The 15,423-nt window shown below is 40.7% G+C and overlaps 1 protein-coding gene across 1 annotated transcript in view; it reads right to left on the bottom strand.

The window, feature by feature from the left end:
- Nucleotides 1-1,528: 1,528 nt before the first annotated feature.
- Nucleotides 1,529-15,423, bottom strand: part of cdh7a (cadherin 7a) — a 58,371-nt gene continuing 44,476 nt past the window's right edge. Inside the window, exon 12 of the mRNA XM_084118876.1 lies at nt 1,529-4,210. Coding sequence (XP_083975002.1) covers nt 3,702-4,210 — 509 coding nt within the window. The 3' untranslated portion in view covers nt 1,529-3,701. The remainder of the gene's footprint in view (nt 4,211-15,423) is intronic.

Raw genomic sequence — 15,423 nt, forward strand, 5'->3', positions numbered from 1 at the left:
TAATAACCTCGTTTAGATGCTGGTTATGGTTCTACAGTACAATCCTAACAATATGAAGAGAAAAAAGAATGAAAAAAATCCATTCACTCTATTGGGTGTACAGCTGCAGAGAAGTTGACCAATGTAAGCTGTCCGGCCGGACAGCTTACATTGGTCAACTGCTCTCATCCAATCCCCCGCTCCACTTGAAACTCCATGTGGCGCTCGCCACCCCGCCCCCCTCCTGCGACATGAAATTTCGCGGGCAAGCAGCTGACAGTCTATGGTAGCTAGCAAAGTAGCATCAGCTCAGCAGTGGAGATTTGGGACTGAAAACCGACGCTGACACGGCTGACTTTTTGTTGAGCAGGTAAGCATTTATTTATACTTTTATGGTGTGAGGTGTTACATAAATAGCTTTTTATCAGTCTGACAACATGCTCATGCTGCCGGTCGGCATTGGAATGTTAGCCGTTTAGCATCGCCTATCACGGGTCAAAGTAATTCTATTTCTTGAAGTGCTTGAATATATTTCAGTAGGCCTAGCGGGTTTCTGTTCGAGCCGATCGGAATTTGAACAAGATGCGCTGTTTACTACCGGTGATCACAGCTTGACTGAGTGACGTTGTTCAGGTCGTTTCCCGGTGGGAGGGATCAGGTAGCACAGAGGGGAGGGGTGTGTGTGTGGAGGGGCGGGATGAGTTTTTTAAAACTTCCCAACCGTCTCAGGCTTTCTCGACCGATTTTCAACATCGTAGACTACAGCTTTAATTAGAAATGATGCATATAAATTGTAGTGCTTTGCTTTAAAAAACATGCCTCTGTACATCAGGTCTTTGAGAAGAAGCTGTTGAATTGATTGTCAGCCATACTGATGCTAAGCCTTCTGCTGGGTTCAGAAAGGAAAGGCCACTTAGACTAGCAGGCTTTCACTCTCAGTCTCAGTCAGTTAATGGAAATGAATGTAAAGTCATTAAGTAAAGACATGACTCAATGTGAAGTAAATAAAAAAGAAACAGAGGACAGGACGAGCTTTCTATTCCGAGCTGTTCTTATAATTTTTCTGAATAAATTATGAAGGTCTGCTAGAGATCTTGAAGAAGTGAATGAATGATTCTTCTTTTTAAAAAAGGACCAGTTTGTTTTATAAGCCACTTGTAACAAGCCCAGCATTCCCCTCAAGTGTCTTATGAGATCATTTCCTAATAACGTCCATAATCCCAAAGCAAACAGTGACCACCAGCTTGTAAAAGTAAAGTAAATAGAATCAAACTCATGAAAAGAAAAAGCGACATTGATTTTCAGTCCCTTTGATATATGTGTTATAGAGTCTGATATCTGTAAAGAGAACAATGATGGGGTGACCCTATCCTCCTTTGTTTGCATTATCTGCTCGCTGCAGTGACTTGCTTAATTAAAACTGTATTTATTATTACTTAGTGCCAAGTCAAACGAGATTTCAATTGCCCTTTTAGTTTTCATTTAGTGAGCCAGTTAACAAATAATTACATTTGCTTTCTGATAGCAGCTTCCCTCTAATGATCACAGACAGTATTCTCAGTCTTTATTACCCTTAGTCAGATAAACAAACAAAATGACAAGTTATCACTTGCGTTGAAAGCCAAATCCATTATCGACGGCGTAACATGATCACTTTATAATCATACAGACTGGGCAAGATGCAAAATATCCCATATAATTCAAATCAAACTTGTATCTCAGATTTTGACAGGCACAACCACAGTTGATAATGAGCATGCGAACAAACTGACAAATTAAAAGCGTGTATAGTTTGGACACTTAGATTCAATCTCCAAACGCCATCTGAAAAACAGTTTACAGCATCTTTTTGAGTGCCAGAAGTTGTTGGGGAAGAAACTAAAATGGAACATGTTTCATGACTCAGAACAGATCACAGCTATCTCACACTGTGATAGCACAGGCCAGGCTGCAACAGGCGTTCGTGGAAAGACTGCCATTCTAACACGTCAAGCTGTGTACGAGTCCGACAGCGAGACTAGGCTCATTGGAGAGATCTAACTAGCCCGGGCGAGACAATTTATAGGCTAAGCTTCACGTCCGACCGTGTCGTCGCACACCCAGTCTGCCCGTGCTTAGACGCTTGATTGTATTTCTGGATGTATGCTTGTGTTCACTAACTGAATCATCAATCTCCTCTTTCGGAGGCTAATTTAGCTGAGGCCTTTTAAATGCTCTGACAAGCTTTGTGTCATTTATCAAACTCGAAGCCCTGTTGGTTCTCTCCGCTAGCCTTGATTACATATCATGTCTGTGTGCAAACCAGCCTGTTCCACAAACAAAAGCAGCCAATTCAGCAGCAAGATCTCCACATCAAAACATGCACTGTCCGAATGAATGAAAGCAGTCACCAGGAAATGGCCACACTGTGTGCTGCAATTTGTGTGCTTTATTACAAAAATCTGTACAAAATGTCTTCCCAGTTTTAGAATGTGTTACTGTCATTTCATATCATTACAATTTAAAACCATGATAATAACCTGTCGGACAATAGCTAAACATTGAATATACTGTAGTAGTAAGGTCTGTGTTGTCCGTATGTTATACACCGTTTCACACGTCGCCAGATATTATTTAGGATAATGTCTTTACATTCTTTTTTTTCCCCTTACACTTTGCAACTCAGACTCATATAAACACCAGGCCTGCTTTAAAACAAACAGCTCTCACAAGATATTCAGCAAGAACCACAGAAAAAAAAAAAAAAAAAAAAAAACCTGTACACGGGACAGCATAGAGCACTACAAAAACATTTTGCCGCTTAGAGTTTCTCCACTGAGACTGAGGTTTTCAAGAAAGGAATAGGCTTAATACAAAAGACTCCCCTTCAAACGTTCGCTGTCGTAAGGGTTCTCTCTACAAACTTACAAAATAACATCTCAAAATAACTCAGGTTGACAGCATCAACTGAAAGGCAAGTACTATACATTTTCAATGATTAAATCCACTCTGGCCTGTCCTGCTTGATACATCAAAGTCTATTCACTACGAGTTTGACTTGTATTTTGGTCGGCGTTACTGCAGGATACTTCAGAAGTTGTGATAGCGATACGCCTCGGCCCAAATTTTCTCATGGAACTAAGGCCTGATAACAGACGTGAAGTTATGCATAACGGATATTTTACAAAGCAACAGCTGCAGATCCTCGCTAGGCAATGTGTTCGGAAAAGACTGCTGAATTCATATTGATTTTTTTTTTTTTTTAAGAACCTATGAGTCATAGAAACATCTGATAGAACAGAAACATTGATCTTTTGAGCATCACTGCTATATGGCTAGCAGGATGACACTGTCCTCATTTATAACCATGGGGAGAGCACTTCAAATGTCTCTTAGAAACAATTGGTATTCCTGGACCAGCTCGCATGGCGTAGCGATCCACCGTCCATTATTCTCTTGGGCCTGAAGATCGCACTTTGGGCGCTTGCAACCACATCCCAAGTCCAGACTTGGCATCTAACTGTAATTTAAATAGAAGTGCTTCCGAATCGAATCTCCACAGTCTATTCGTTATCAAAACTGCTGCTCTCTGCAGATAAATCTCCCCCCTTCGCATTGAATGTTCCTTTTTTTTTGCTCTCCTCCTCTGTCAAGCATCAATGAGTCAGTGGTATTCTCTTGAGCATTGTTCATTTCCATTATTCCCTTGATTGAGCAGACCTTGGCAGTAATTTTAATCCCGGCTAGGAGGAGAATATATTGCTGCTGTCGCCGTGACCATACAGGTCGGCTAGCTTCCTGAAGCGAGGCCCCCAGTCGCTCAGATAGTCATAGTTCTGCTCCGAGTCCGTGCTAAGGGAGTCCAGGGAGCTGAGAGAATCAGCCACAGAGCCGCTGCCCTCGAAAGCATATGTCTGCAGGGAGTCATAGGGAGGTGCTGAAGGATCGACGTCAGCGTCCTTCAGGCGGTCCCATATAAACTCCCGGAAGATCCCGTTGTCGGGAGTGATTTTGTAAGGGGGAGGGCGGGAGCAGTAAAGGGTGGGCACTTCCGGGGTGACGTCTCGGCGGGCTTTGCTGTCCCTCACTACGTTGAGGTTTCGCAGTGCCACCATGTCAAATGCCTCTGTGTCTTCCTCACCTCCACCTTCATCGTCGTAGCGCACAATGTTCTCCCGCACATCCCGGTCTTCGTCCAGGATCAGAGGTTCCTTCTTCCGCCTCCTCATTGTCACAATCAGCAGCACCAGAACTGGAAACCCAAGACAGAGAAATCATATGGTGTTAGTACAAGCAAACCAGAAACAGAACAGAAATCAGATTTGTAAAAAATAATAAATAATAATTAATTCATTTTTATTTATTCAGCAAGGAAACATTAAATTTGTCAAGTGACAGTAAAGACATTCATAATGTTACAAAAGATTTGCTGTTCTTTTGAACTTTCTATTAATCATGGTTTCCCCCAAAAATATTAAGCGGAACAACATTCAACATTGATAATAATAAGAAAATGTTTCTTGAGCAGCAAATTAGCATATCATAATGATAATAGTAATGATGCTGAAAATTCAGCTTTGCCATCAAGGAATAAATTACATTTTAAAATAGAACACAGTTAATTTAAATTGGAATAATATTTCACAATATTACTGTTTTTTTTTTTTTACTGTATTTTTGACCAAATAAATGCAGCCTTTGTGAGCATAAGAGGAAAATAATTATTACAGACAGCAAACTTTTGAATAGTAATGTACACTATTTGCATACTGTCAAGAAATATAAAACATTATTAAAAGCATATAGTAATAATAATAATATAATGTATACTATTTTGTGTGTATATGTATGTACAGCATGTATATGTGTGTGTTTGTGTAAATATACATATGATATTAAATGTTGTATAACATACTTTTAGGTAATATAATAACTTGCATGTTGTTTACTGACTAGTATACTTGCATATAATTTAATAACTTATGCTTATAGCCTGCATTAATAGTTTGTTATTATTATTAATTATTGTATTAATTTATATAGTTTAAAACCTTAAATACTATATCACAAGGGTAACTTATTTGCATTTAATTCATTTCATTACATTTATTTATTTTCCTTTTTAATAATAGAGACATTAAAAGTGGAGTCTTAAAAGAAGATGGATTCGAACAAAACAAGTTGTTCAAATCCATCGATTTGAAAAAAAAAAAATCAAGGCCACTTCTCTGACATCTGAAGTATATTTATTCATAGTTCTGTTTCCACCAGACTACTGGGGCGCAAATAGATGCACAGTGCTGTTTACACTTTGTGCAAATAGTCATTACGATTAAACTATTTGCTAACAATGTGAACAAGAAACCCCTTTATATGAGAGTAGTGTTTAATAAATTGCTTCATTACAGATTCATGTCCACAGTAAACAACAATTCCATGAAAAATCAAGCACCAAGTAAGATTTAGATGCACCCAAGCTTTTTTTTTTTAAAAAGAAGGAAGAAGACGAGAAGAAGAAGAAGAAGAAAACACACATGTTGTGTTTTCATGTTTTATGGGGACTTTCCATAGACACAATGGTTTTTATACTGTACAAACTGTATATTCTATCCCCTTACACTAACCCTACCCATCACAGAAAACTTTATGCATTTTTAGATTTTCAAATAACATCACTTAGTATGCTTTATAAGCTGTTTTCAGCATAGGGACCAAAAATGTCCCCACAAGGACCATTATTTTGGATACTGCCATCTTCGTGGGGACATTTTTTCCCCATAATACAGGGTTTTCAAAGACACACACACCTTCAAATCTCAAGCAGTCCATTTACCTTCGGTGCAAGATAAGCAAAGACATAAGAGGTGTAGAATCAGATCAGTAACTGTATCTAAAAAATATGACACCGGACCAAAATATTACTCTCTCATTGTTTTACACCCTATAGAACAATTCTGCCTCAAGGCCTGACACTTTGAGGTACAACATGAAAGATAAGCTGAATTATCTCTGCAGTTCAATTAGGGCAGATCTGGTACATTAGTTTTATCAATAAGTTCATCAGACTGGGCTGTAGTGATTTTAATAATGCTGCTGACAAATCCTGAGCAGGAGGCGTTTCATCATTGGAGGTGCTCCTGGGAGCACGAGGAACCAAAGGAGTTACAGTCAGATTCAATCTCATCCTGCATGTTTGTTTACAGTGGTTATTAACTGTACGAGCCCTTATCCGTGCACAAAAACACATGCCAGCACTTTTGTCTTCTCACTCTTAGCTCTGTCATGTGTGAATATAAGCAAACAGACAGAGATAAACACAGATGCACGAAGAGCAAGATTTAGGGCAGGATGTGTTGCTGTAAATATGAGGCTTTAACGGCCACTTGCTTCCTTCCCGCTCCAACACAAGCTGCTTATTCGGGAAAGGCCAGCATTAAATCCTTTTAATGAGTGCAGCATATGCCTACTGTATGTGTAAAATAAGACTGGATTATATGTCAGTCAGAAAATATCACCCTGCCCTGAAAGCACAGACCCCGTATACAGCACATCAAAACTATAAACGAATGGCAAGGTTGCACCGTCGCACAAAAGACGTGTCTCTGTGATTCAAACCGGGGATCAAATAATGCATGGAAAAATATGGCGTGAAAGAGACGGAGAAATTCTGTCATTTTAAAAAGAGAAAAGGGGAAGCGAATTGCAGGAAATAACTAACATAACAAGACACATGCACAAAAAAGTAAAATAAATCCATTTTTGTGGTGTTTGGAATGCAAAAACCAATCCTCCGTGTTGCCGCTCTCAGACCCATGAATGCGAGGGATCTTACAGTATAGCCACAACACAGTCCTCCCACGGGAGTCTATCTCTCTCTCTCTCTCTCTCAATGTAGATAGCGCATTTGTGTATTTGGCTGCCGTTACTAAGCTCGAGGGGGAGGGAAGGGAGCAGATAAAGTAGGGAGAGAGAAAGAGGAGGTGTAAGTGGGAGCAGGCTGAAGTGAGAGAGAGAAAGATAGAGCGGAGGGAAAAGGGAGGCAAACGTCTAATGATCCATCCTTCAGGCCTGCCACAGCAAGTGTGAAATATGGTGCCAAAGTCTCATACTTCATCCTCAGGCCTAGTGTCGTTTTGCAGGGGCAGACAAGCTGGGCGAGTGGGCTGGTGAGGCAGCGGCTGCACGAGTGCAGTCATAATCACAGTACACACACACTCCAATACAAAAGCAAAGCATATATCTGTCAGGATTCCATCACCATCTCCTTCCACTCATTCCCTCACTCTGCCCACTCAGTCATTCACACGCTCATTGTCACCTGATTACTAATCACCGTCACCTGGACCTCATCATCAGTTCACCCATATATACCTGCTACAAACATTCAGTCATTGTCTGATCTCGTCTACACATGACACAGACTCTCTACCATACTTACCTGTATACCTACCTTCGATCCCGATCTTCTCAGCCAGTCACCATTCCGTCTTCTAAGGAACTCCTTCATCATCATCTGCAAGAGAAAGAGAGAGAGAGACTTGGTTACACTTCAGTTAAGCTATCATCTGAAATTCAACTTACTGTTTACTCACCTGTTTCGCTGTGCCGATCCATTCTGCAAATTAAAGCATTTAACTTACCATTCTGTCTGCTTCGTCTATGCTAAACCTGACAGAAGATCAGACCACCATGCAGAATCCACAGCGAATTCACCTGTCAGTCCGATCGCCATTCATCAACACACCTCTTCAGCTTCACTTCCTCAAGCGCCCGTTGCTTCGTTCACTGCCTCAGCGTGTCCCATGGCCTGACCAGCGACATTCTCCGGTGAGGCGGAGGACTGCAGTGGGTTTCTACTTCAGGTATCTTTGTATTTCTCTATGTAAGAACATCAATTCATCAACGATTCAGCTCGTGTTGCTTTCATCATTTCACTTCTGTCTGGGCAAGCACTTCAGTGGGCACAGTCTCTGTGGAAGTCGGATTCGGAAGTCGTCAAATCCCTCTCCGGTTTCATACAACACTTCAAAGAAGTTTGTCGGTCAAACAGCTGCCGATCTATCAGTACATGATCAACTCTACAATCTTCGTCAAGGCCAATCTTCTGTGATTACTTTCTCTTTACGATTCCGCACTTTAGCGGCATCCAGTGGTTGGAATGAGGCAGCATTGATCACAGCTTTTCATCATGGTTTGAACCCTAACATTCGTCAGTTGATGGTGGTTTACGACGACAGTCTGGGAATTGAGAAATTAATTCAAAAATCCATTCGAGTTTCGCAAAGACTATCAGCCTGTGATTCTCCGACTCCCACTGTATGTCCTCCGCCCACGGTTCCATCAGTCACTCATCCAGCACCAGAGCCTATGGATCTCGGCTCCGCCCATCTTCCAGCTTCAGAGCGTCAACGACGAATTCTTCATAAACTCTGTCTCTATTGTGCATCTGATAATCATCTTCTCAGCTCTTGCCCTGTTCGACCTCCATGCCCAGCGGTAAGCACAATTCAAGTCTCACCTAAAATTGAAGCTTTAAATCACACCACTGTACATGTATTAACTTCTCGTATTTGTGTCTCAGCGCAAGCCCTTATTGACTCTGGTTCGGCGGGGAATTTCATCTCCACACAGCTTCTCCAAAAATTGAACATCCGCAAACATCGCAATTCTCAAGACCTCCATGTACAAACCATCCAGGGAAAACCGCTGGGTCGAGGTCGAATTCGTCACTGTTCACCTACTCTGACGCTGCGTGTTGGTTGTCTTCATTCAGAGGAGATTTCTTTTATGGTGCTGGAGGAGTCCACCGCTGAGCTCATCCTGGGACGCCCCTGGTTAGTTCAACATCAGCCGACGCTCCACTGGAAATCTGGTGAAGTATTACGTTAGGGTGAGTCTTGCCATTTGTCCTGTCTATCATCCATCAAGAAAATCCCTTCATCATCGACGCCTCAGAAGAGGTCCAAAGTTCCTGTTTGTTCCACCTCGATTGAGAGCCCTGAAGTAGAGCATCAAGTAGAGATTCCAGTGGAGTACCAGGCGTACCAGGATGTGTTCAGCAAGAAACTGGCTACTAAACTACCACCTCATCGGCCATGGGACTGTGCAATCGACTTGCTACCTGGAGCCACTCTACCTAAAGGTTGTATCTATCCACTGTCCATCCCGGAGCAGAAGACCATGGAGGAGTATGTGGAGGAGGCTTTACAACAACAGTTCATCCGCACATCGACCTCCCCTGCCGCTTCAAGTTTCTTCTTTGTGGGTAAGAAGGACGGAGGCTTGAGGCCCGGCATCGATTATCATCATCTCAACTCTCAAACCGTCAAATACAGTTATCCCCTTCCTCTGGTCCCAGCTGCCTTGGAGCAGGTGCGTGGGGCTCGCATATTTTCGAAACTGGACCTTCGGAGTGCATCTGATACCTTTACCTGGTTTACCCACGGCTTTAGAAACAGCTGAAGCATTGTTTCATCATGTATTCAGAAATTTCGGCATTCCAGAAGACATCGTTTCGGACAGGGGACCCCAATTCATCTCCCGGGTGTGGCACGCCTTCTTCAAGCTCCTCGGGGTCACTGTCAGCCTCTCTTCAGGATATCATCCGCAGACCAACGGCCAGACTGAGCGGAAGATTCAGGAGATAGGACGTTATCTGCGAACTTATTGCCACCAGTACCAAGACCGCTGGAACCGATACCTCCCCTGGGCGGAATACGCTCAGAATTCCCTCACTCAGCGTACCACCGGGCTCACCCCCTTTCAGTGCTTCCTCGGATATCAGCCACCTCTCTTCCCTTGGTCGGGTGAGCCCTCGGAGGTTCCAGCTGTCGACTTTTGGTTCCATCAGAGCGAGGGGGTATGGGACTCAGCTCATGTGCATCTACAACAGGCAGTGCGGAGGCACAAGGATCAAGCGGATCGTCTACGAGCCGATACACCCCAATACCAACCTGGTCAGAAGGTGTGGTCATCGACGAGGGACATTCGCCTCCGCCTGCCTTGCCGTAAGCTGAGTCCTCGATTCATTGGACCTTTCACCATCCAGAGGCAGTTGAACGAAGTAACCTACAGACTTACTGTCAGGGGTACTGTCAGGATTCCATCACCATCTCCTTCCACTCATTCCCTCACTCCGCCCACTCAGTCATTCACACGCTCATTGTCACCTGATTACTAATCACCGTCACCTGGACCTCATCATCAGTTCACCCATATATACCTGCTACAAACATTCAGTCATTGTCTGATCTCGTCTACACATGAGACAGACTCTCTGCCATACTTACCTGTATACCTACCTTCGATCCCGATCTTCTCAGCCAGTCCCATTCCGTCTTCTAAGGAACTCCTTCATCATCTGAAAGAGAGAGAGAGACTCGGTTACACTTCAGTTAAGCTATCGTCTGAAATTCAACTTACTGTTTACTCACCTGTTTCGCTGTACCGATCCATTCTGCAAATTAAAGCATTTAACTTACCTTTCTGTCTGCTTCGTCTATGCCAAACCTGACAATATCGGTCTTAAATTCAAAAGCAACGGTCTTACAACCATTTATGGTGCCAACAAAGGAAATGCTATATAAAACTGGAGATAAAGGAATAGAAATTTTTTTAATTGGTATTTAATTTACTCAACCCATTTTCTTTTTGAAAATCTGTATTTTCTTCTTCTGTGGAACACAAAAGGAGATTTTATGAAAAATATCCAAGCTGCCTTATAATAAAAGTGAATGGTGACCATGGCTCCAAGGCAAGATTTTCATGAAATAAAAAATATAATTTCAGTCTTTTCCTCACACAAAGCTATCAGAAAAAGGCCTTGTATAGAGAAACGAGTCATTTGAAATACTTTTATGGTGGGTTTTTTTTTGTCCTTTTCGGAGCTTGACAGATCCCTGAACTTGTGTGAAATGCTAAATATAGACAATTCAATAGAGTATAACAGTAGCAAAGGAGACAAGCTGAAGACCTGGGGCCGTATTCACAAAGCATTTTATCTTACCACTAGGAGTACTCCTAAATCGCACTAAAAGATTTTAGCTAGGAGTTTTCTCTTAAAAGTTATTCACAACGCCTTTCAGACCTACTCTTAGTAAAGAAACATGACAACTCCTAAACTAAGAGTGAGTCTTCGTTGCTATGGATGACGTCATTACTCATGCACGAGCTTGACTGAAGTGACCACCTTGATTGGCTGATGATTGTAACGCGGGAATGATTCCAAACACCTCCCCTACGATGATGAGTGACAGGTGACAGGTCTGAGAATGCGTGTGCTACACAAGTAGTGCGAAGGACGGAAGATGATGAATAACTGAATAAATAGCCTAAATGAATAAAGAGTAAGGCAAAACAAATAGCCTAGTAGCCTAATGAAACATATGGATTGATGCAATATCTTTGCAACATTATTGAATTAATCTGTCACTATATGCCTCTGCCTACGTTTGCAAAGAGAAGAACATTTTAATTTGATTCACAATGAAACGTTACAATTAGTTTACATGCAATGAGTAGCCTAGTTTTATTGCATCCCTAGTTATGCCTACAATGCAAAATTGTTCCCTCGCGATTGGAAGCTCCAGTAGCCACCGCATACGCATTTCAAAACATCGCAACGTGAAATGCCACAAAAAGCGGTTTGTGAATAGGTCTTAGTGAGTTAGGAGTCCTCTCGACTTCTTTTAAGCTGTCTCAGGCTTAGGTGCTACTTTTAGGGCTAAAATGCTTCGTGAATTACTCTTAGTCAAAAAAATTAGGAGTCCTAAAGTTACAAGTGACGCCCATTATTTTTAGGAGTTGCTCCTAAATTCGCCAGTTAGGAGCTACTTTTAGTCTTAAAATTCTTTGTGAATACGGCCCCTGGAGTTTGTACCAAAATTTGAGTTTAGTAGAGTGTACATATAGAGAAAATGATGTATGAAATTTTTAAACATCTGGAAATCTTTTCTTACTTTCTTATTTAATGTGATCATTGGTTTCAGTAAAAAGCAAAAAGGTTGCTTTGGATATGATTTCTAGGGTGTACTATAGAAAATGTAATGCAATTACATATGTATGTGCAATAATGTATTTTTTATAACTGGGCAATCTACTATAATCTACTGAAATTGTATTTAACTGAAATAAAATATTCAACATTAAAGGTATGGAAAAGAGCAGCTTGGACATCTTCTTTTGCATTCCACAAAAGAAACAGCATGACTTGGATTTGGAACAGGTTAGTAAATTATGAGAATTGTCACTTTTTGGGTGAACTAAAGTATCTATAAATAATGTATATATGCATATTCTATATCAATGCAGTTGTTTTTTTTAATACTTTCTAGGACAAAAGCAAATCATTTTATTTCTACATGAAAACAGAAACTTCTATTTTGTTAAAATCTAATTTTGTGTGAAGCAATGTTTTATTAGAGACAGTGTGAACCTATTGTTTAACAAACCAATATTAAAAGAGTTCTTTAAAAGACACACAATGTCAGAAAAAACTGTAGAAAATTTTTACCTTACCGCCTAAGGCGTACAACAGCTTGTTACTGGGTTAGTACCCTTAAAGAGATAACTGTAGTAATATGTACCCTCCTGGCACTATATATGAAGCTTTTAGGTGAAAATAAGGTACTAAGATCTCTTTGAAAGTCTCTTTAAGGGTTCTGTGCTGAAACACGCTGTTGTATCCTTAAATCCAGTTTAAAAAAAAAAAACATTCTGAGAGTGCAGGGTTTGTATTTTTTAAGGCATTGTTATGAAGAGTTATATAGATCTAATGCAGTCTTAAAACTTAACTGTTACAGACTGTGCCCACTTTAAGGCTTGATTTACCCTCTCTGCAGTTTTGACACAAGATGGATGTTCAACGGGAGCAGCAGATCAATTTAACATTATCCTCAATTTGCAGTAATTGGATTGAGAAAACAATCCGTCATCCAGAATCAATTAAACAACAAGTGGGATATTTTGTGGGGGCCTCGTTCTCATCGACCTCTTAAAAATGAGGCAGCGACTACTAGATTATGCACTGCCCTTCATTCTCTCTTTCACTCCCTCCCTCTCTTTCTCTCGGTCTCATGCGTTCCCTTCACATATCTCAACCACTGCCAATATAGCCCAGGGCAGTGAAGACTAATCAAGATATACTGGCGATATGCGGATCTATCTGGCTGTTGACATTTATGCAGCTGCCCAACACAAGGTGTTTGTGCTTTATGACACCTGTCTGTCCCTGCGTTTTCACAGCAGTGACATTATCTGCAAAATAAAATATGATTTATTCTGGGTGATGCAAGAGCACAGTGCATCGCCTTAAGGGCCCTCATAAGTATTACTGACTATACCGTCCACTTGCACCATCAGAGGCCATAGTGAAGCGCGCCTGGAAGACAAGATGCCCTGCAATCAGTCGAGCAGAAATTGAAAAGGTGATGTCAGTGTTGCGAGTGTGACCTGTGGACATGAATGTATCAGAGCGCCTCGGGCTTACCTGACCTCTCTGTATTCCTCCACCTAAGACTGGAATAATGAGCACATTAAGGTTTCCCTCAGAACAACTAGAACGACACAGCAGCTGTCATCATGTGATATGTGCTACAGAAATCCTTTAGATTACTTTATGCAAACACTGATAAATAGCAATGTGTTTACAGATCCTTTCTTTTGAAATTTTTTGAACCATTATCAATGCTTGGGCTTGAAAGTGTGAGTAGGAGTAATAGAGAGTTCACCTGAAAATATGTCATCATTAACTCGCCCCATGTCGTTCTAAACCTGTATGAGTTTCTTTCTTCTGTGGAATACTAAAGGGATTATTATTTATAGCACAACATCCAAGATGCTCTTTACCATTCAATGGAAGTGAATGGTAACCAACTGTCAAGGTATGACATTCAATAAATTTTTCCTCACACAAAGCTATCATATGGCTTCATCATCTACTTTCATTAAAATATGGCTCCAAAAGTGCCTTTTCGTCAGTGATGTGACCCATTTTGCGTTCCCCAAAGAACCGTTGAGCAAACAATTCTTAAAATACCAATTTTTTTCTTAGTGAGAAGTACATTTTAATAACAAAGAACCTTAATTCCACTATAAAAATAAAAAAAATGCCAATAAAGAATCTTTATTTTTAAGAATGTATATCAAAAAGAACAGCGTGAACATTCTTTAAAACATCTAATTTTGTGTTCAACGAAAGCACAAATGAGTCATGCAGGGGTGAAATAACAATATTTTCATTTCTGGGTGAAAAAATCCTTTAATGGAGAAACTCTTTTGTACTGTATGTTGTTAGATAAAAAAAGACAAAAGACTCAAAGTTGACATGTCCTTGTGTATCATTCATTGCCTGGCACGGTTTAGTTGTGCGCTGCTTTGAAAACTAAAGCAGCAGCAGCCAAAAAGCTTGTTGATTCATTACTCTGAATAAGATAAAAGCAGAAAAGAAGATTCTTTTCCCTCTGCAGCTCTCCTACTCTGAAGGCATCCTCCTCCGTCTCCTCCTCCCCTCAACCATGAGTGAGCAGTCTTGAGCCCCTTAGGGGCCGGACTCTCTTTGCCAAAAATAACTGCATTGCTCAGATCAGGCAGAGCAGTGGTCTAATCCAACTTGTGTAGTTTGGGAGGAGATGGGGTAGAGGGGTGGCAGCACTGGAGATCCCTACATTCATACGAGACGGCAAACCACAAGAATGACAATATAACATCATTTACAGCTGTTTGCTGAGCTCACATTCGGATGATAAATACTTAAAAACAGCGATCAATTAAAACAGTGATGGAGTCTGCTACTGTGTGCCACAAGCTGTGCTGTTTGGTAAAGATGGGATTACTCACAGGTTCCTGTTGAATCTGAGGATGGACAACAACGAGAAGCAAAACATGTCTCATGGTTTCCACAGTAATATTAAGCACAACCGTTTTCAACTTTGATATGAAATGAAATGTTTGAAATGTTTCTTGAGCAGCAGTTCAGCATGTTGGAATGATTTCTGAAGGATCATGTGACACTGAAGACTGGAGTAATGATGCTGAAAATTCAGCTTTGCCATCACAGGAATAAATTGTATTTTCATATATATTAATATAAAAATTTTGTGAGCATAAGAGTCTTCTTTCAAAAACATTTGAAGGGGAGTTTATTATGTTTACTTTTCTGTTTATTATGTTGTTTTCCATGTTTTAAGCATAAACCTCAATACATTTAGTTAGATTTGTACTGAAAATAAGAGGAACATTTTCTGAAAAATGAATCTGAAATCAAGTCTTAATGTCTCATGGAATTTTGCTTCATCATGATCTTATGTATGGTGCTCCAAGTCATGTGCTCGAACAGCAGAGAGTTCTTAGAGAATGTGAAATTGAAACATATTGCACTCAGCTTCACTGCAACATATTTCAGATCTACTGTTTAGTTGTAACGTATCTATTCAGATAGAAATGAACTAGTTCATACTTAGATGTAAT

This window comes from Abramis brama (genome assembly GCF_963993115.1).
Source record: "Abramis brama genome assembly, chromosome: 7".
Lineage (NCBI taxonomy): Eukaryota > Metazoa > Chordata > Actinopteri > Cypriniformes > Leuciscidae > Abramis > Abramis brama.